Raw genomic sequence first — 20,187 nt, forward strand, 5'->3', positions numbered from 1 at the left:
GGCTTGTCTAGACAGTTTTTTTGTACAAATCTTTTGTTAGTTCTTTAGTAATAAAATTTCTATGATTTAGAAAAAAAAGAAAGATAACTACCCAGTTTTTATTTGTCGAAGGAAATTAATTTTAAAGTCTTATTTCAAGGAGTTGTTTGTTCTGGTCCATGGAGGAGTAGTTACTTTTATTTCATTTCATTTTATCGAATGGTGCTTCATCGTTCTTTATCCATCGTTCTGCTAGGTTTTTATCCTTTTGCATTCACAACTGTCTTTGGTCTCTCTTTTGGCTCAGATACGGCACCTCGGTATTGCATCAACCGTTAGCACATTTTTCTATTAAACTCCTCACTGCTACTGTGCTCTATCCTTGTAAGTGCTATCCTATAAAGCACATTTATTAATATCTTTAGTCCTTATTGTCGTCAGTTGTAATCTAGTTGGAGTCTGTAATTCCGCTTGCTTTTTAGTTACGCTTTTAGTAGCTTTAGTAATAGCATTATTAGCGTTCTTTTAAGGGGGAGATTAGAAAGTGCTTTTCAGAGTACTTATAGCTACCTCCGTAATAGCATTTTAGTTCTATTAGCTTTAATCCTTCAAGGGAAAATACTGGATTTTATCTTAAGACTCGATCAAAGTTAAAGATTCATTGAAGTTATGGATCAAGCCGACAATCAAAGGAGTAGACGAATATCACTTGAGAAGCTCAACACAACATCAAGATACAAAAACATGACTAACAACTTCAATCAATTGCATCGAGCTTTTCTTATGGGAAGCATTGACCGAAGGCCTTTCGATTTTCAACACCAACATCCGTCCTCGATGCAACTCTGATCCGAAGACTGTAATTATGCTCCCGCATCCAGATACTGAAGATTTATAGCTTACCAATCTAATTATAATTGATGAATCTCGGGGGTATTCATATGAAGAAGAAGAAAAAACCAGATACTGAAGATTTATAGCTTACCAATCTAATTATAATCGATGAATCTCGGGGGTATTCATATGAAGAAGAAGAAAAAAAAAAGGTGTTCACTTGTATCTTGGTGACAATAGTTTTGCTCAAATCCCCGGGTCAAACCAACGTCAAATCCATCGCACATTTGACGTGACTTTTCTCCTCTCTGTGTTTTCCTCACTCTTCTGACCTGGGTTTTTATTTTCGGTTTTTATAACAAAAGAAAAGGTTTTCTTCTCACTCTTCAGTTCATGCAAATTTCGTCTGAAAAAATGATCGTAAAGAAATCTTTAATCGATTAAGGTGTCTGCTCGTTTCTTTGGTCTGTTTCATAATTTCTCAACTGAATTCGTAGTTTTGTTCCTCTAAAACCCTAGAAGTTAATTGAAGAAATTTAAATAGGGAAATTACGGATGGACGAAATTATTGTTTTGTTAATAATATAATCAACCTTCCTTATATAATTAAAGAAATTAGGAACTTAAATTGCGGGAGAGTAAAGGATTGACCTGTTTCTTTCTGTACTTAATAGGTTTACTTCTCTAACTGATGTTAGACATCTTAGAAGGATTTAATTAAACTGTTTTTATGTGTTATGTATCATTCAGATGAATTTTTCAGAGAAGAGGAAGCAGATTGTTGAAGGAGAAGAGAGTTATTCCAAGAAGCAGAAAGGTTGGTATTCTGTTCAATCTAGAGTTGAACAAGATTTCAAGGCTCCAGAAGCTCTCGGGGAAGGCTTTTATGGCGAGGTACAAAGAGGTAGTCATGTGTTAGATGGGTGTAATTACGCCATAAAGAGAATCCGTTTTGTTGGTTTAATAGATCAGCTTCTTCCTGAAGTTCATGCATTACCAAGGCTAAATAATGAAGGAATTGTGAGATATTTTTCCTCTTGGGAAGAGTTTGATGAAGTTGATGATATGGATGTTATCAAGATTGTGAAGTATCCAAAGAAAAAGAAAGATGGTGAGGAGGAAGATTCTCCCGAAGCAGATGAAAGGGATGTGCTATATTTTGATTCGAGGGGGGAAGAACAGCAGGAGATCGTACATAAGTCTCTTTACATCCAAATGGAAATGTGCGAAAGGTATGTGTTAGTACTATAATTGCCATTTTTGAATGTTCGTACCCTATCTTGGTTATAACGTCTGAGTCGGATGATCTAAGTATATGTGGTCTCTAAAGTCTGTAACTGAACCACATATAGACACCTAATTTGGTCAGTTTTCAGCTAATCGACCATCAATAAATGTAGCCATCAAAATATTCAGACAAGTTACTTATTGCAAGCATGCATCTATTTAACCAACATAACTTATTCCTGTAGAGCGTAGTCATTCTTATATTGTTGTAAAAGTCATGTTCATGTTTGACATCAATATAACTTAGAGTATTAGTAACTTCTCGTTTCCCAGACTTAATAGATACAAGATGTCTTATTAACCCTTCATTTACGTATGCAGCTAAGAGTGTAACTGCATGATATAACTAGGACTGTAACTGCGTCATACAACACGTTTTCTGTAGTATTCATTGGGTGAATGAAAAACTTATACGCTATTAAAGAGCGCAGTGTTCAACTGCACTGAGTATATTATTTCTATAACATATATAATGTTACACAATACACATAATGTTGCATAAGCTTCTTTTACAGACTCCACTGTGAAAGAAGAAGTAATATCCGTGACTAAGTATAACAGGAAGGTTAGAACTGGTGAATCAGTTAGGATGAAGTTTCCAATTTCAAGGTTACCATTAGGATAGAAAACATAAAGCGATAAAAAAACTAAGAAACTGCCATGTCCAGACTAGGGAAGCAGAAAGAAGCAACCTTCAACAAGGTAACTTGGGCCAGTTAAGAAGCTTAGGTTCTACGTGACGAATTTTCTTCGCTCTAGTTAAGAAAATCAGAAGTTGGTGCTAGGAACAGGACTCTACAAAGAGAATAGTATAGGAAGCATCAGATATATAATGCTTCTTACATAACGCTTCTTACAGCTAAACCTTCGTTGGAGATGGCTTTAAAAGTTGTAAAATACCAATACATGAGGTTGTACATTAATAATGCCATTTCAAACGGTAAATGAAAAAAAAAAATCCATGAACCTAAACCATATCGGTAGACTCGGTACAATGTCATAGCATCATGAAATGTAAATCGACGCAAAGGATGACAAAATCCACATTTATATTTTGATAAGTTAATATAAATTTTTATTTCATATTATCATCTTTCTGTATGTTGTGTGCTCAGACCTTTGTATGATGCAATTATGGATGGGATTGGGTGTGAAGAGGGTTTGGAGTACTTCAGACAGATATCATCTGTTGTTGCTTACATGCATAGCAAGAACGTAGCCCACAGAGACTTGTCTTCTCAGAATATCTTCTCATGTGAATCATCAAAGATCAAAATAGGCGATTTTGGAATAGCTCATATTATAGGAGAGAAAGATTTGCATTCAGAAAGTCCTGGCAATGAACTTTACTCAGCTCCGGAACGATCAGAAGGTGAAGTGGAAGATGTTACCAAGGTTGACATGTACAGCATGGGGATTCTTCTTTTGGAATTAGTCTCCAATATCAAAAGTGCAATGGGCAGGATAAAAGTGATTCAGAACTTTAAGAAAGGTGAAGAAGTAAGCCTCTCCACAGATTTTAAAGAAGAAGCGTTGGTGAAGGAACTTATCAAGCTACTTACCTCCTCCAATCCTTCGGAGCGTCCTACAGCGGAGGACTTGTGCTTGAGGTTGGCTTAGCTACTTTTTTGGAGTCTCATGTTCTTCTACTGAGAGATTTCTGGTAAATTTAGGTTTCTTTCTTCTAATGGCTCATGTCTTTTTGCAAGCAAATGCGAAATTTAACAGCATAGTTGACAGTTGCATGAAATCGGGTTGTTTTTGCAAGCAACAGAGAAGTATAGCAGCATGGTTGACAGTTGCACAAAATAGGGTTTTGGAGATTTTAGTACTGAGATATTTCTATATAATTTTCTATTCTTGAATGGTTAATTTAGTTTCTTTCCTGTTATGGCTCTGGTTCAATTTTTTCTTTCTACCGAGTTAAACTTAAAAGTGTCATCTTGGAGAGAAACTGCACTGAGAACATTTAACACCGAAGTATTACCATCATGTTTATCTGATTCCTTGTTAAAAACTGATGATGTTTTTTTCTTCTGTAAAAACTCATCGTTTGAGGTGGTTTCTCATTGGATGAGATACATAAGGAAAACTCTTAGATATACTTACTTACACATGGAAACAAGGTCTTTTAAGAAGCCAAAAAGAAGCTGTTTGGCAAAAACAAGGTCTTTCTTTTCACTTAATATTGTTTCCATGTGTAATCGGCTGTTTGGCAACGCATTAAGAAGCTGCTTCTTGACTTATTTAAGTCAAAAAGTAAGTATGGATGACGAATTTTAAAACGACTTTTGCAAGCAGAAAAGTAGCTTTTTTTTCGGAGAAAAAAAATCTTCACGTCTCTCGGAAGTTTGTATTTCTTTTCTTATTTTATTTTTCTTTCTTTCTAAATGTAGATGCGGACGGGTAGACGTGGACACTACAAAATTTTCAAAAAACTAGGACGCGGACACGTATATACATATTTTATTTATATATTATTTATATATACAATTATGTATTTATAAAGCAAAGTCAAGTATTCGATCCTAAAAATTAGAAAATAATGCTACAAGTGTATAAATTCAAAAAAAAAGGAGAGATCGTGCAAGCCGAAGGTCAAGCAATCAATCGCTATTAAATACATGACACAATCAAAATGCATTCTTAGAACAACACATGCCCAATCAAGGGTATATGTGATGTCAATTCCAATTACAAAACCCTAATAAAGACTTAAATGATTGATCCAAATGTTTGTCTTTCTTCATATAATTAATAATAGTAAAAATAAAGGAAGAAGTTTAAATGAAAATGAAAAAAAAATGCTTTAAGCCCGAGTCATCGGTGCGTCCAAACAAGACGCGTGCGGGACGCACATATTGGTGCGTCGGACACGCATCGTGTCAGCGTCCAGTGTCCGACTTGAGTCGGACGCGGACACGACTCAAAAAACGGACCGTCCATGCAACCCAGCGCAATTGATCTTGCTTGGACAGCAAGAGTACAATCAGGGAGAGCATGTTACTCATATCCCCAATACTCTCCCTCAGATTACAACTGATGGTCGAGAACGTAGCTTAGATCGAAGAGAGCAGAAATGATCCTTAAGCCTGGACCGGTAAGACAAAACAAATCGAAGTAGATGAGTCTCAGCTTGTTTTTGCATAAACTGATGCACCTTGTTAACAGCAAAAGCTATATCAGGCCGGGCATGGATAACTACTGATGGCCAGTTGGCCACCACCTAGACTACAAACCATTAGGAACCAGCCAAACCATTCGGTAGAATCGGTACCAGTGTTGCTTCAATACCGATCAAAAGACAGATAGAGAGCCAAGTCCTTTACAGCTAACTCGCATTGAAGAGTAGCATGTAAAGATTGCAAGCAATTACAACTATACAAATTAAACAAACAAACAAAAAAAAGAACTACATTAAGAGGTAATTAACTGCGACAAATGCAACTTGGGGGTTAAAACTGCAGCAACATGCTTCGTTTTTGTTAACTTCGTTAAGAGATACCTGATCTCTATCTCCTGTTAGCACTTGTATTTACAACACTGTGTAGACTGACCAGAGAGCCAAATGCATCAAGAAGGGACCGACCACAAGTAGTTCAAGAATTTTATTACAAATATATGAACGTTCAGATAGTCGTCGGTTACTTTTGTTTTTCACCAGAACTCTCCATGTAATTCTAAATGAATCTTGTATCATATCACACAGGGAAATACATAAGTTTTGCGCAATTGCGAATCTTGGTGAGATTTTCATTGCATACTTCCAAGGGCTACTATTATTTGTCTCTCTACCTTTGCTTCTGCGCCTGCATGCTCAAAAAACATAGCACTCTTCCCATATTAGTGAATAAAGGTAATAACTCTACCTTCAACCTCCATAGATGAAGCTTGTAACAGATTTACTGCCTTTATATCTATCTAATCCCTGATAATGAGTTCAGAGACCAGGTTAGTAAGTGTATGAAACTTAACCCACAGTACAAACAATGTGAAAATATGGAAAATTCACGAAGTTAGCAATAATATTTTATACTTAAGCAGCGCAGTGTTTAGCAGACGAACCCAGACCAAATAACACTGCGGTGATTACCAGATATGTGTACACCTTACGACATACAACAAGCCCTACCTCTTGAATCAGAAGTAATCTCGTAAACTGGAAGAGAACATTCTCAATCCAAACGTCACACTTATCTGCAGGGTATTCCATCACCATAACTCCACAGTTTGATGAATCACCGTAACACAACAGTTTGATGAGAAAAAAGTACTAGCACTTCAAATATAAAGTTAACTGTATCAGCACTGCAGCCATTGACAAACCATAATCAGTAGAATATAAAAACACGATAAACAGAAATCTGGAACCTGCCATGCTGCGCTGGAGATGTACCTCAATGTTGTACTTCAATCTATCTTTAAAATGTCCTGGAGGATCGCTAAGCCCCTGGGAAGGATACACCTATATCAACAACCAATGCAGAAATATCCAAAGCTCGATATTTCTTTGAAAACTCCTACAAATTAAGTCAGTGGAATCGGGATATGGCACTTGGGTATGCTTAATGAATACCAGGTACAAACACATGAAATAGTATTGAGAGGATATTAATATTAAGAATAAAGGAATTCATGAGAATAAACGAAAGGAAAATAGAAATCAGTGAAAAGAGAGGGTAGAACTAAATATATGGTTTCACACATAAAATATGTTAATATCAGTCAATATACAACCTTATTGAGAACAGCAAATAGTTATTGAGAACACTCCCATAAAAGGATTTGAAGGAAAAGAGGAAAACAGATCACATATAATAGATAGATGCTCCAAGACACAACGGGTATCCTAACTCATCAAAGACTTGATTTAACAACCATCCTCAGGACCAGCCACCGAAGGAATAAATCGCCAAACCAGAAAGGATACTTCAAACCCTTCCGGATATACAAAATGTTCCAGTTTCATATATAATGACCACCTCCATGCGGATCCACCGTGCCATCATCAGATACTTGTTTGCTGCAAAAAACAAAAAATAAGTTTTCCAGTTAAACATCCCTTGGACTGTGTTACCTACCAAAGGAATATGATTAAAAGTAACTGATCTATGAAACACCAAAAAAAAATATATAGGAAGATAAATTAATCAAACTAAGTGTAAATACTAATGCCACCCTCTTCAAAACAGAAAAATGGAGAGACAGAGTTAACACAAAGACAACAGGGTTCATGATATACATGTGTGAAACACTGAAGCTAAAGAGATGTTAAAATTTGTATATCATTATCCAAGAAATAAGACGAAATGGAAAATAATGGTGCCAAGATAAATACAAAAAAGCTAATAGTATTGACAGATGTACTAAACCATAGTACATATTAAACATATAATAGAAAGGAAAACAAATCAGACTTACAAACACAAACAGATATAACTAGAGAGGGAAGGACATACAGTAGAAAGAAAAATATATCAGACTTACAAACACAAACAGATCAAACAAGAAAGGGAAGGAAATTGTGGTACTTACAAGGACAGGTATGGACGATCTGCATTGCGAAAATCCTTCACATTAATATAGCTGTATAACGAAGGGTAGATAAAATCACTGCGCCAAGACAGAGTTCTTGCAGGCTTCCATACAAGCTCACACTTTTGGCTTCCGAGATGATATGTATATATCCTTCCTTGTAACGCTAAGAAAATAATGTCAGATAGTGGATGGATACCATAGGGCTCAAACAGACAACCAGGCTGGTGATTGCCCAAATTCATTGTATGCAAGATAGCTTGATTTTTATCCAGCAAGTCATTGATACAAATGCAATGCTTCAAAATCCAGAAATTTCCAGTTGTACTATGATAGTCGAACTGCCACATTGATAATCTATATTCCTTGTCGTAATTAGTATAATACAAAACACCTCTGGAATTCCCAATAAATCCAGTTCGATGGCTTGCACATGGAACTTTAATGACTTGAGCTGACACTGTTGGCGATTTGAGGTCAAACAGTACAAGGCACTGTTTCACAGTTAATACATACAATATCCCATCCAAGTAAACAGTCTTCTTGGTCCATTTAACCCCTTCATAGTAGTGGGGATGACATTGGGAAACAAACAGATACTTAATCCAATCTCCAGGTACTGTGTGCCTAGTCCACTTACCAGTATCAGATGAAAATACGTCCAAGCTTGGAGAATCTAAGTAAGAAAGAGGCAGAACGACTTTGTAGCCATTGGATTCGACAGGATCAAAGGCTAGTGCAACATAATTACTTTTAACATGTTCCAGAGGTTCAGGGATAGTAAAACATTGATTTGTTGCTAGGTCAGCCACAACGTAACGAGTGCCATAACAGGATTGACTGTCTTTATATAGAGATAACCCATTACAACAATCAATTTCATGATAATTATCGTTCTTATCTCTATTTTTCGGAACGGAACCAACATAATTCACCTCTGGCATCTTATCAGATAAACTGAAGGAGTAACAAAATCTTTTAACATATCCACTATATAACTTAATGACACAAGCATCTGCTGTAATTCTCGGAATACAGACTTGAGAAATAAGTTTGTTCCATGATTTGGATACACACTTGAACACAGACAAACTCTTTATGGGTAATCGACATAAGATTTCAACCACCAAATCTATTGGTAAATGTTCTGTGATTACCTTGTTTGTGTCTCCTCCCAAAACTATTTCAATTTTAATAGATAAGAATTCCTCATGAGAAATCCTATGTGAACGCAAATTAGCAGAAGGCTTAATGGTTTCCATCACTCTGGTAAGTCTTGCGATATCAATTTTGCAAACTGTAATTACCAACAGATTCAACCTATGTAATAAAATTATGAAATTTACCCCTGCAGTGGCAGTGGTCTGTCCGCTCTGCGTTCAGACAATATATATGCTCTTCGAGGCAAGCTTCTCTTCACTCCTTGGTGGAGATTGTTCTTGGCAGTTAATAGACGCTTCTTATACAGGTATTGCATAAAAATTGCTTGCTGGCAGCGATCTTGTCTTTTTGCCTGTTGGTAGTAATATAGGCAACAATCCCCTATAAAAAAGAAATGAAAAACTCTTCTTAGCAATGTACAGTTCTGCCAACACTATAACACATATCAATAATTTGAATATTTATGGCACCAGGCAAATCAGCCCCCACTCCATACCCAAAGACATGCTTATAAATCAACTTTCTGAAAGGAAACGCTATATTAACAGCTGTTAAAACAGTCTTGTGCCTGCACTGCATATGTATCCCTTAACAAGAGAATACAAATTTCCAAAGGTTCAATCTTTGTTTAATTGTGTTGTTTTTGGGTCATCGAAAGAATAAAATTGACAAAAGAGCAACAAATGAAAACTTCCGAAATCGACAAAATCAACAAATAAAAGAACTACACAGCCAGTGGAATAAGACAACAACCTAGTTCTAACCTATCAAGCAAGAGTTTTTAACCTAACATGTCTAAGGACAACCTTGACCTGCAGGAACCATAATTTAGGGTGGAATAAGAAACAATCGAATCCCAAAAATATGCTCTATTGGACCGATTTTGATCAATTAAGCCACAAAAGATAAAAGATGGAGCATTTAACGGAGTTAAAGGCTCAATTTGATCAATTTTACTAGATGAGGATTGATTAGGGTTTCAGTTCAATTTGAAAATGATTACAAAAAAAAAAAAAAAAAAAAATCTATATTGCTGGTTGAGTACATTAGATTAGATTTTCCGGTAGATCAGGGAATACAGGGGTAAGACATTATCAATATGTAGGATCAGGAATTGCAACGATGCCATAACTAGTAGATGCTAGGATTACCATCAAATTTGGATGAAAAAGAAAATTACTCACATATAACTTGAGAGACGAGACTAGTAGCAGCTTGAAACCTTGGATCAAATAAACTACCACACAAACTGAACTTCCTAGATATTTATTTTGTTTAAGAATCATGGGGAACTTGCATATATTGTCGGGGATGGTGAGATAAACCAAACTAACGAGGATAAGGAAACAGAGGATTTTTTCAAAAAGATCGATCGTATTTTTGGGACTAATACCGGTTCCTGTGCATCTGCAAACCAAAGCCCACTTTGGAGCCACCTAAATGACAAAGAACGATTTTTTGGGATCATGATTTTTTTGTTGGGATCATGATTTTATTTTGAATAAAGACATTAGAAGTAAATCTAGGTCACCCCTTATCTGGATATTTATATTAATACCTAAATTACTCTCCGGATTAATTTTGGGTGATGATTAGTTAGTGTTAATAATAGTTAGTGTAATGATTAAGTCAGATGATTAAGTTAAAGATAATTAGTGAGATTAAAAAAACAGATGGTTTTTATTTTTAAAGAAGTAGAATTATTGAGAGAGTAAAGTTAGAGAAGATGAAGAAGGAAAACATGAAAAACGATGGATTTTACCAACCACAACTGGAGGAAGGGTATTTGGGTACCCAGGTGTGCTTCAAACTTAGATAATGTTGGTTGAATTGTTCCAAACTTTCAAAAAAAATGAAATTTTTTATGTAGATCTGGGTCAGTTTGGTTACCATATGTCAAAAACATGTAACCGAACACACCCGAAAGTGTAGTTCGGTTACGTTTTCCAAACACGCAGGTTACGGAACTCGCTCGTTAATGGAGGTTTTGGTCGTACAGTGTAATGTTCGGTTACCTAGGATAAAATGGTAGGTAACCGAACTTTGAACTTAACAATTTATTTGGGTACATCTTGCGTGTTCGGTTAGTTCGCAAACTTCAACGCAACCAAGTTCCCAACCGAACTGCAGGTTAAAAGTAACCTAGTGTTAGAAGTTCGGTTGGTCCGCAAACTTCAACATATTTTGCGAATCAACCGAACTGGGCTTATATATGCATATATGCAATTAGGCAAATGTTCGGTTACTACGAAATTTATTTCTTGGCGAATTAGGTAGAGTTCGGTTACGAAGTTTCAAAGGTAGAGTTCGGTTACAAAGAAAACTTAACATTTTTGCGAACGAACCGAACTTGTGGACTTCTCATTATTTTCGTAAACTAAAGTTCAGCGATATCCTTATTTTGCGAAGGAATCGAACTTATGGACTTCTGTTGTTCTAATACAAGGAGTTCGGTTAAAAGTATTTTTTGCGAACCAACCGAACTCTATTGGCTAAGTTCGGTTACTTTGTAGTTTTAAAATTTTTTGCGAAAAAACCGAACTCTATTGGCTAAGTTCGGTTATTTTGGAACTCAAGATAGTGGCCACAACAACACAGTTCGGTTAGACTGGATTTGTTTTTTTTTTTCGTATCTAAGGGTGGAGTTCGGTTACTTTGTAGTTTTAAATTTTTTTACGAAACAACCGAACAGAGAGTTCGGTGACTTAGTTTTAAATCCAATAGAACCGAACTGTTCTTTGTGTTCTTCATTTTCAAGAAGTTCGGTTAGTAAACTAGGGTTTTTTGGAAAATCGGCCTAACCGAACATGGCTCTGTAACTCCTACTAAAACCCTATTTTGATGATTTTTATTCGATTGAAGCAATCAAAATCAAATTAAAGTGAAGGGTTTGTTGGAAAATACCTCCGGAGTGGTCCCATGGCAGAATCAGGCTGCGACTGTCGTCTTTTATACTCGATAAAATTATCATGTAACAGAACTTAATTGTGATTGCATTGATGTTGTTACATTTCTTAAATAGACGGCGGTGGTGGTGGTGGGAGGAGGTGGTGGTGGTGATAATCGGAGGTGGTGGTGGTGGTAATCGGCGGTGGTGGGCGGTGGTGGTGGGAGGAGGTGGTGGTTATATATATATAGGTGGTTATTAGGTTGGTTTTAAATTAAATTAGGTTAAGGGTAGGTTAGTCATTTCAACGCTTTAGGACACCCCTTATCACTATAGGGAATGTGGCCTAATAAAACCATGGTCCCCTCAAAAAAACCATGGTCCCTAAAAAATCATTCATGACAAACCCATGGGAAAATCGGGAAATTTGTATGTTAGCCCATTGGGGCAGGGTTTCTACCAAGCCGTGAGAATCTTGGCCGCTTGGCGGGGATTCTGTCATGCGGCTAAATCTTTCTCGCCAGCGATAGAGATCATGTGGCTCGATGATATCTAGGCATTCAACGATTATATTATCTAAAGGCCCATTTCAACTCACACCTTCTTTACACTTTCTAATTTGTTACTCGCATTCTTCCTTATTTTTTTTAATTGGCTTCTCAGTCTCAACCTCAATGTCAATCTCAACATAAAAACAAAGTTCGAGGTGGAAAAATTATAAAATCTGAAAGCCAATGCATTCGCAGGAATTATGTTTTTATTTAAAACAGATGATGCATAACAACAAGGAAATACTATGTGGGAAAACATATTTCAGAAATATCATGAAGAAACAATGAACCCAAATAATAGTGATTCAACGGGGTTTTCAGGTCGTTTCGTCGTAATCAATGTCCAAATAACCTTATATGTTAATGTGGTAATGCAAGCCAATTGAAACCGAAAGATTGGGAAAATCGACGTTGATGTGGTAAGAACAATTACATAACATTTCTAATTTTTAAATTTGTATGTGATCTTTAATAAATTTGTTTTTGTAAATTACAGAAACGAAAGTAGAGGTCTGATTAGCACCACAAAAACGGAAAAACATGTTCCAATATGAAAGTCAGTAAAATTTAAGAGTTTCACAAATATATCCATTGTTGTTAGAAAATATGCGCCCAGTTCCTAAAATATCACCATACTCTCCTCGTCTTTCTACACCAAATTCACAACCATCTCAAACCGCTTTACAAAATCCAATTTTCGCCCTCGTATACAATAACAAATCCAAACGGAAACTTAAATTTCAATGTTGCTAACGCCAAAAAAAATTTAGAACAAACCGAAGCAAAACTGGCGAGAAAATTATCCCAAAAAGGAGGGTCTGAAGGTTTTAACGTGAACGAGTTTATGGATCATCAACGAACATCCAAGAAACAAAGAGTAGTTGGTAGTATGATCCTTCACAATATGTATATAGAGCTTATATCTCTAACTCTTTTCAATCAAAAAGTCTAGACAATAGAATCCATGAACTGATTGTTAAGAAGAGTTCTCGGACGTTCTCAAAAATCAATATCCAAGATCAATCTATTCGTATCCAAATAATCCAATCGGAATTCTGCCAAGTATGAAACTTGTTATTTATCTTTCAGGATACGAACTTTACAAAAACGAGTCTCGTAATCCGTCACAATTAATATGGTCGTATATACTAGAATTGATTACAAACTACTTGTGTTATTTCTATTATAAATATAAACAATATAATGCGGAAAAGGAAACATAGAAGACACTAGAAGTTTTGTTAACGAGGAAACCTCAAATGCAAATACCCTGGGACCTCGTCCAAATTTAAACACCAAACTGTATTAAGAAGCCACATACACTAGCCTACTATCAGACTTCGTACTAGAATGTAATTGATACTGAATTCACCCTCCAAGTAATTCAGCTGCAGTCGTGCTCCTTACGTCTCTTGAACCTCGCAACGCTCTACGCAATTGATTCCCCTAGCTAACGTCCTTTATAGCCTAAGAGTTATTTCATCCAAAGTGAAATACTTTTGATACCAATTTGCCTCTTATTTAATTTCTATTTAGGTCGAATATATCAAGGCTTAGAAATCTATTTGCAATAGACAAAGCTAGCAAACATCACAAATCCGAAACACAAACTCAGTTAGCTGAGAATACTGAATTCTTAACCACCTCTGAAGAATAATCATAAAATAATCATTTAAGAATAGTTTCTGTACATCTATCTTGAGAAATCACAAAATATGATACGAAGAGAACTTTGCAATTTCTATCTGTCTTGCTCCTGAAAGAGATTACTAAAACCTCGTAACAGAAAGAAAAATATCAGGATACACGAACATTCAAGGTAAAGATAGTCGGACCTGGCTTCATGAATCCCTGGATTGAGATAACAAAACTTGTGAGTTCAATAAAGCAATGCTCTAACACTAGCTAGTCCTGGAGATCAAGCTGCCTCAGACGCATCTTCTTCGGAAGATTATGGTGATATGGTTGATCAAAGTTCACTTCATCTGAAGGCATTCGAACTGTTCCTAGCAGTGTTGTTGCCTTTCCAAACTTTTGATATATTTTTTAGATTCATGATTTTGTTTATATGCTTTTTCTCCCTTTGTAATTTTTTTTTGAAGCTTTTGGAAATTTGAAGTTTTCATATGTATATATTTTTTCACATTTGCACTCTTTTGGTTATTCCCCTTTTTGACTTTGGGAAAGAATATTAAGTTTGATTCTGATTACTTAATCAGTAACCTTAGTTCATATGATGATCATGGTTTACTATTAATCTCATTTAGATTGAGTTTTTTTTAGTACAACTTCAAATTTTTAATTTGGTATTGAATTTGGTTGAATTCAGAGATTGGTCAAGTTTATAGGTTTTTGACCTGCTTTTTGACTTCAAGATCTCATTTTTCATCTGAGTCATAGAATATTGGGTTAAGTTAATCTTTTCCCCAGACTCTTTGTATGAGGTATAATCTTCGATCTTAACTTTTTAAGTCTCTCGATCTAGAGTACTTTGACTCTACGACCTCCATTGGGTCTTTATTCTTAACTTTAGCCTTTAGTTTGACTATAATCTTTCTCTTCACCTGGTTCTAGTGTCAATGAAAATGTTATTTCATGTCCACTGGTCTGTAACATTTAGGTTGATAATAATATCATTGAGTCAACTAAAATACAGAATGTATGGATGGATATATGTCCATCGAATCTTACAATTTTTTGCATAAATCTTGACCTTATATGCGAAAGTCAAGCAAAAAGTCAACTTTAGTCAACCTTAATACCACCCAAATTTTCTTTAATTCCTGCATCAATCTCTAATTTTTTTTATCTGTCAATTGATAGACACATTTTTTGTGTCTAAGTTGTCCTCAATTCTCTCTATGTTGGTACTCGATTTTGCACTTATTTTGGTGTTTATGTATGTGTAGGTGTTTTCGGAAAAATAAACTCTTATAGAAAAAGTTGATCGAAAAGTGGTATTAGAACCCCCGGTGAAAAGTACTATAGGCACCCCGAAGGAGTGTTAGAGGCGCCCCAGAAATGTGTTGGAGACACTGCAGAAAAAGTGCTCAGAGCATCCCCCAAAAGTTTTAAAGGCACCCCAGTTCAGTTGTTATTCGCACCCCGGTCTCGGATAAGGGCACTCCACCTTCTTCTTCCTCTTTTGAATTTCATTTTCGGCGGAAAAACTTTGCAGACATACATGCAGATTTTGACTCGAGATTTGAAGGTGTTTTAGAGAGACTCAATGGCTGCAACATTTTGAGATGATTTGATAGTGCATAACAGAGTTATTACGGGCAATTAGAAGGTATGTCCTCATAGCTCTTTGGATACTTGTGACCAATTAGAAGTCAGTTTTTGTGGGTACACCTCTGGTAAATCCTCCCGAGACTACAACTCGGCCACTAGGGCCACCTAGGGGCTCAAAGGCTTGTTGCACATGCTAAGTGCAATCGCGATGCCTGCGACAGTGAGTTAGGATTTTATTTTATAGATTAGATTTGCTCGAGGACTAGCAAATAATAAGTTTGGGGGTATTTGATAGACACATTTTTTGTGTCTAAGTTGTCCTCAATTCTCTCTATGTTGGTACTCGATTTTGCACTTATTTTGGTGTTTTATGTATGTGTAGGTGTTTTCGGAGAAATAAACTCTTATGGAAAAAGTTGATCGAAAAGTGGTATTAGAACCCGTGGTGAAAAGTACTATAGGCACCCCGAAGGAGTGTTAGAGGCGCCCCAGAAATGTGTTGGAGACACTGCAGAAAAAGTGCTCAGGGCATCCTCCAAAAGTATTAAAGGCACCCACTGAATCACTAGGGCACCCCAGTTCAGTTGCTATTCGCACCCCGATGTCGGATAAGGGCACTCCACCTTCTTCTTCCTCTTTTGAATTTCATTTTTGGCGGGAAAACTTTGCAGACATACAGACAAATTTTGACTCGAGATTTGAAGGTGTTTTAGAGAGACTCAATGGATGAAACTTTTTGAGATGATTTGATAGTGCATAACAGAGTTATTACGGGAAATTTAATCGCTGAAATTTGGCTGGATATTGTTTCCCAACAAAACAGGAGAGGCTAGTTTTCTCGGGTTTTCTGAGAAAGTTTGGGCAGAGATTTACTTAGAGATTTTCATGGGAAAGGCTTTGTTTGGGCCCGTGATAATGAAACAAGTCTGGTAAATCCTTTGGTTTCGAGAAAATAGCAAAGTTTACGTGGATTTAACAAAACAGAGAGGAATATTCTCCTGTGAGATATTCTCGAGATTTTGTGTTATTCTTGGTTGATTTGGGCGTGGCTGAGTGTGTTTGACAACATCAGATATGAGTAAGAAGCATGCTGGGAGTGTGCTGGCATAAAATAAACGCGTGAAAAGGAAAGATATTATTGCCGAGATTAATTCTCTTTACTGTCGAGTTATGGGAGATCTTTTAGAGTTATGAGGAGTAATCCTTGGTCCTGACGAGTATATATAGGGTACTGGTGGAGAAGAAAAGGGGACGGAGAGTTTGGGCCAGCACATAGAGTTGCAAAGTGAAGAAAAATCAAGTTGCAGTAATCTTTCTGCTGCCGCTGTTGAGAAGAAAGCACGAAGAACATTAAGCTGCCAAAGCCTGTCGTTAAAAACCGTGGTTTATTCTCGGTTTTGCAACAGTCTTTGCAGCGATATATCAACAGTGACTACAACACTTTTCTCATATCGTATATTGTAACAGCGTTTTGCAACAATTTATAAGCGTTGCAAATACCCGATTTTCATCGTTTTCTCTCTATTTCATCTTTGTAAACAATTTTTGAGCATGAATCAATATTTTGAGCAAGTTTACACCATGATGAGCTAAACCCAATCTCTGAGGCGATAGAGGAAGCCGTTCTTTCGATAGTTATGTGGAAAAATTCATTTAAATTAATTTATGCAATTCTTTTATGATTATTTGCACTGAATGAAAATTCAGTGAATGATTTCTGTTAATTAGTTGTGTTTTCTCTTGATGAAGTATGCTTAGTTTAGTGCTTTTGATACTTCATGCTTGCGATTAACAATTGATGTTTTGAAAATCTAGGATAGGCAATAATTTAGAATCACAATTTCTTTTGATTGGAGCTATATTGTCTAGAATTGCATGATAAAAATTATTATTGAATCACATATGTATTGATGAACGGTGGAATCCTTAGCCTCAGTACTCTCAATCATTTTTCACGTTAACTTTAATTTGCTTTATTTCTTTGATTTAAAAATTAAGTCTGAAAATCAAAATCTCTACAAGTCTTGAACGAACTATTACTACAACATCATTGAAAATAACCATCATCAATCTCTTCTTGTCTTTCTTTCTGTTGTTTTCTCCTTTAATTTCACCCTATTTTAAAATCTTTCAATCCTTATCCTCTTGATTTCACCTGCTTATGTTTAAAATTTCCCTTCTTTTGATGTAATCGAATCTTACAATTTTATGGTTTCCCTACTCCTTTTATTATTGTTTGATTATGATTCCTTCATTAAAGAATTTACTTGTTTTTTGTCTCGTTGTTGTCTTCTACAAAATTATGCAGTATGAAAGTTGTTTATCTACATCAGTGACAGCAATAATATATATTATCATTGGTTGGCTCAAATTTCATTGGTTACTGGCCTGTTGGCTTATCCTATATGCAGTGGTGCATCTTTACTATCATATTAAACGATTTCTGTCTCTAATTGATACCTGGTATCTCAAGAATGGTTCTACAAACTTTAATTCATGGCTTCACATAATATCATAAATTGAAACAACACATGTTCACTATTCTTTTTACTCAGCTTCTCTTTTACCAATATTTGTAAACACTTATCATCAAACTATCATTTCCATCTTTACACCAACCTGCTTTGCTATTTCTTTAAATACTTTACACAGTCACCTGTTAGTTTTTTAAATCTGTGGATTTTACTATACCTCACAATGTCTGATAATATTAATAACATCTCTCAACATATGGATAGTATCAATTTAACAGATCATCCTGAAAAAAGATAGAGTTGTTACTCACTTTATGACAGCCCTATCTCAAGGAATTAAGGATTGAAAAATTTGTCTAGCTGGTAAACTCTTTTCTCCTGGCATCATGTTATGGAATAATACTGAAGAAGATGCCAAATTTATCTGGCCTCATCTTAAAAAGGATAATCAATGGAAACTTATGGTGAGATCTCTTGAACCTAATATTTTTCCATTAGATTTTGTTCAACAAAAGATAAAGATGAAATCTTGTTTGGAGGAGCTTGGAACTTTGATGGTTATTTGATTGTTCTTAGAGACTGGCATCCATTTATGTTAGAGCACAGCTCGGTCGAACTCGCAAGCATTGCTATCTCAAGCTTGTTTGTCAAGTTTAGTTGCCAAAACTATAAGTCTTGATTTCTATTCTACTTATAGCTAAGTCTCGGATTAGGATAGAAAGTGCAGTTGAGCTTTAGACTTCACGGTGTTCATCGGTTGAAGATGAATAACTACTAAGGGGAGCTTGTAGAACTTCATCAACAAAAGGTATGTGGAGACTTGAACTCATCTATCACTCAAAAGTTTATTTCTACTCTATCTCCAATTTGAGACAAAAGTCGTATAGCTATATAAGTTGTAAGTTCACAATGAGTTGTAAACGAAGGAATCAGGAACACAAATTATCTTGTGCTCTTTTTAAGTTCTTTGAAAAACTTGTAAAAACAATCCTTTGGGTTCCTCTCAATACTGGAAGTTGTAAAAGTTGTTGGAAAGAAACTCTCTCTTGGTGTCTTTGGTGTGCAAGGTTGTTTTTCTCTTGTGTTCACAATGAGTTGCTCGTTAAAGGATTGTTGAGCTCTGCTCCAATTCTCCTTTTCATAGTTTGTTTAATAAAAATATGATGCTTCACAAACAAACGAGTCCTTGTCGCACACGTACGGTTCACGTACCCTGGTCTCGTAACCATTACGTGTTTGAACCGTGTTCCTGAACATGTTTTGACGGTTCATATACCACCATGTGACATATAAAAGAGGAAGAACTCACTTCGTTCTTTTCACCTCTTCTTCCCTACAGTTCGAGTACGAAAAAGAAAACCCAAGAGTTCGTAAACTCTCAATTACTATAACCTCATGAAATCATTCGATGGGCTTGTCTTTAGTTCTTCAAATTCTCTGGTTCCGGAGCTTCACCATTAACGACAGTTCAATACTTGGTATGTTCTTCATCATTCTTTGGTTTCTATGGCTCATAGGAAAAGATTGGATCGTGGTGAGAGTTCCAGTACTAATACCAGTTCAAATAGGAGGTTGGTTGATAGTGATGATGAATTTGTTGATGATAATTTTTGTGTAGACGTTCAACAACCATACTTTGATGCTAGTCGTCGAATTAGTTTTATCAACATTTCTGCCAGAGACAAATATAATAAACTCTAAGGGCATATGATCGGTCGGTTCAGGAACCATATTTTCACATGTTCATGAACCAGTTTGAGTGGAGTGATATTCATAAGGGTTTGTGAGAATCATATCCTGAGATGACCTGTGAATTTTATGATAATATTCATGCACCCAACAATACCAACTGTTGTTTCAAGACTATGGTCAAAGGAACATTGTTTGGGTTAACCGTGATGTTATAGTTGAGTTATTAAACTTTCCTTTACATCATTCTTTTACTATTCCTCAACCAAAAGGTTTAAGACCAAATAAGAATCAGTTGTCTGAACTGCTCCTAGGAAAGAATGTGCCATGGATAGAAAGCAAACTCCATGTGGACAAAAGCTTTCATTTGAAGATTTTTGGTAATACAGACGTGGATAACTTAATTCCCAGTACGCTCGACAAAAATCTCTGGAGAAGAACACTGGATGAGTTGGTTTACCATCTTATTTCTGGTGAAGAGGTTGATTTATGTGGATTAATTGTTCGTCAAATGGTTCACATGGCTTCACAAAAGAAAAACCCTGGTTTTCCATGC

At 35.9% G+C, this 20,187-nt stretch overlaps 2 protein-coding genes across 5 annotated transcripts; one reads left to right on the plus strand and one right to left on the minus strand.

The window, feature by feature from the left end:
• The first annotated feature begins 222 nt into the window (after positions 1–222).
• LOC113333143 (interferon-induced, double-stranded RNA-activated protein kinase-like) lies at positions 223–4,081 on the plus strand. Of its 4 annotated transcripts, none has more exons than XM_026579646.1 (3): positions 223–1,025; positions 1,564–2,045; positions 3,216–4,081. In XM_026579646.1, exons 2-3 carry the CDS (start codon positions 1,564–1,566, stop codon positions 3,718–3,720), a joined length of 987 nt encoding a protein of 328 aa, XP_026435431.1. In that variant the 5' UTR covers positions 223–1,025; the 3' UTR covers positions 3,721–4,081. The 4 variants fall into 4 exon arrangements, with proteins under 4 accessions (XP_026435431.1, XP_026435434.1, XP_026435433.1 ...); XM_026579649.1 differs by lacking the exon at positions 223–1,025 and adding an exon at positions 1,135–1,183; XM_026579648.1 differs by lacking the exon at positions 223–1,025 and adding an exon at positions 1,177–1,277.
• Positions 4,082–6,763: 2,682 nt separating this feature from the next.
• LOC113333131 (putative F-box protein At3g16210) lies at positions 6,764–10,208 on the minus strand. Its single transcript, XM_026579628.1, has 3 exons — positions 9,981–10,208; positions 7,636–9,177; positions 6,764–7,123 (listed from the first exon to the last, which is right to left on the minus strand). Exons 2-3 carry the CDS (start codon positions 8,895–8,897, stop codon positions 7,066–7,068), a joined length of 1,320 nt encoding a protein of 439 aa, XP_026435413.1. The 5' UTR covers positions 8,898–9,177; positions 9,981–10,208; the 3' UTR covers positions 6,764–7,065.
• Positions 10,209–20,187: the final 9,979 nt, after the last annotated feature.

The sequence above is a fragment of the Papaver somniferum genome, unplaced genomic scaffold (assembly GCF_003573695.1).
Source record: "Papaver somniferum cultivar HN1 unplaced genomic scaffold, ASM357369v1 unplaced-scaffold_132, whole genome shotgun sequence".
Lineage (NCBI taxonomy): Eukaryota > Viridiplantae > Streptophyta > Magnoliopsida > Ranunculales > Papaveraceae > Papaver > Papaver somniferum.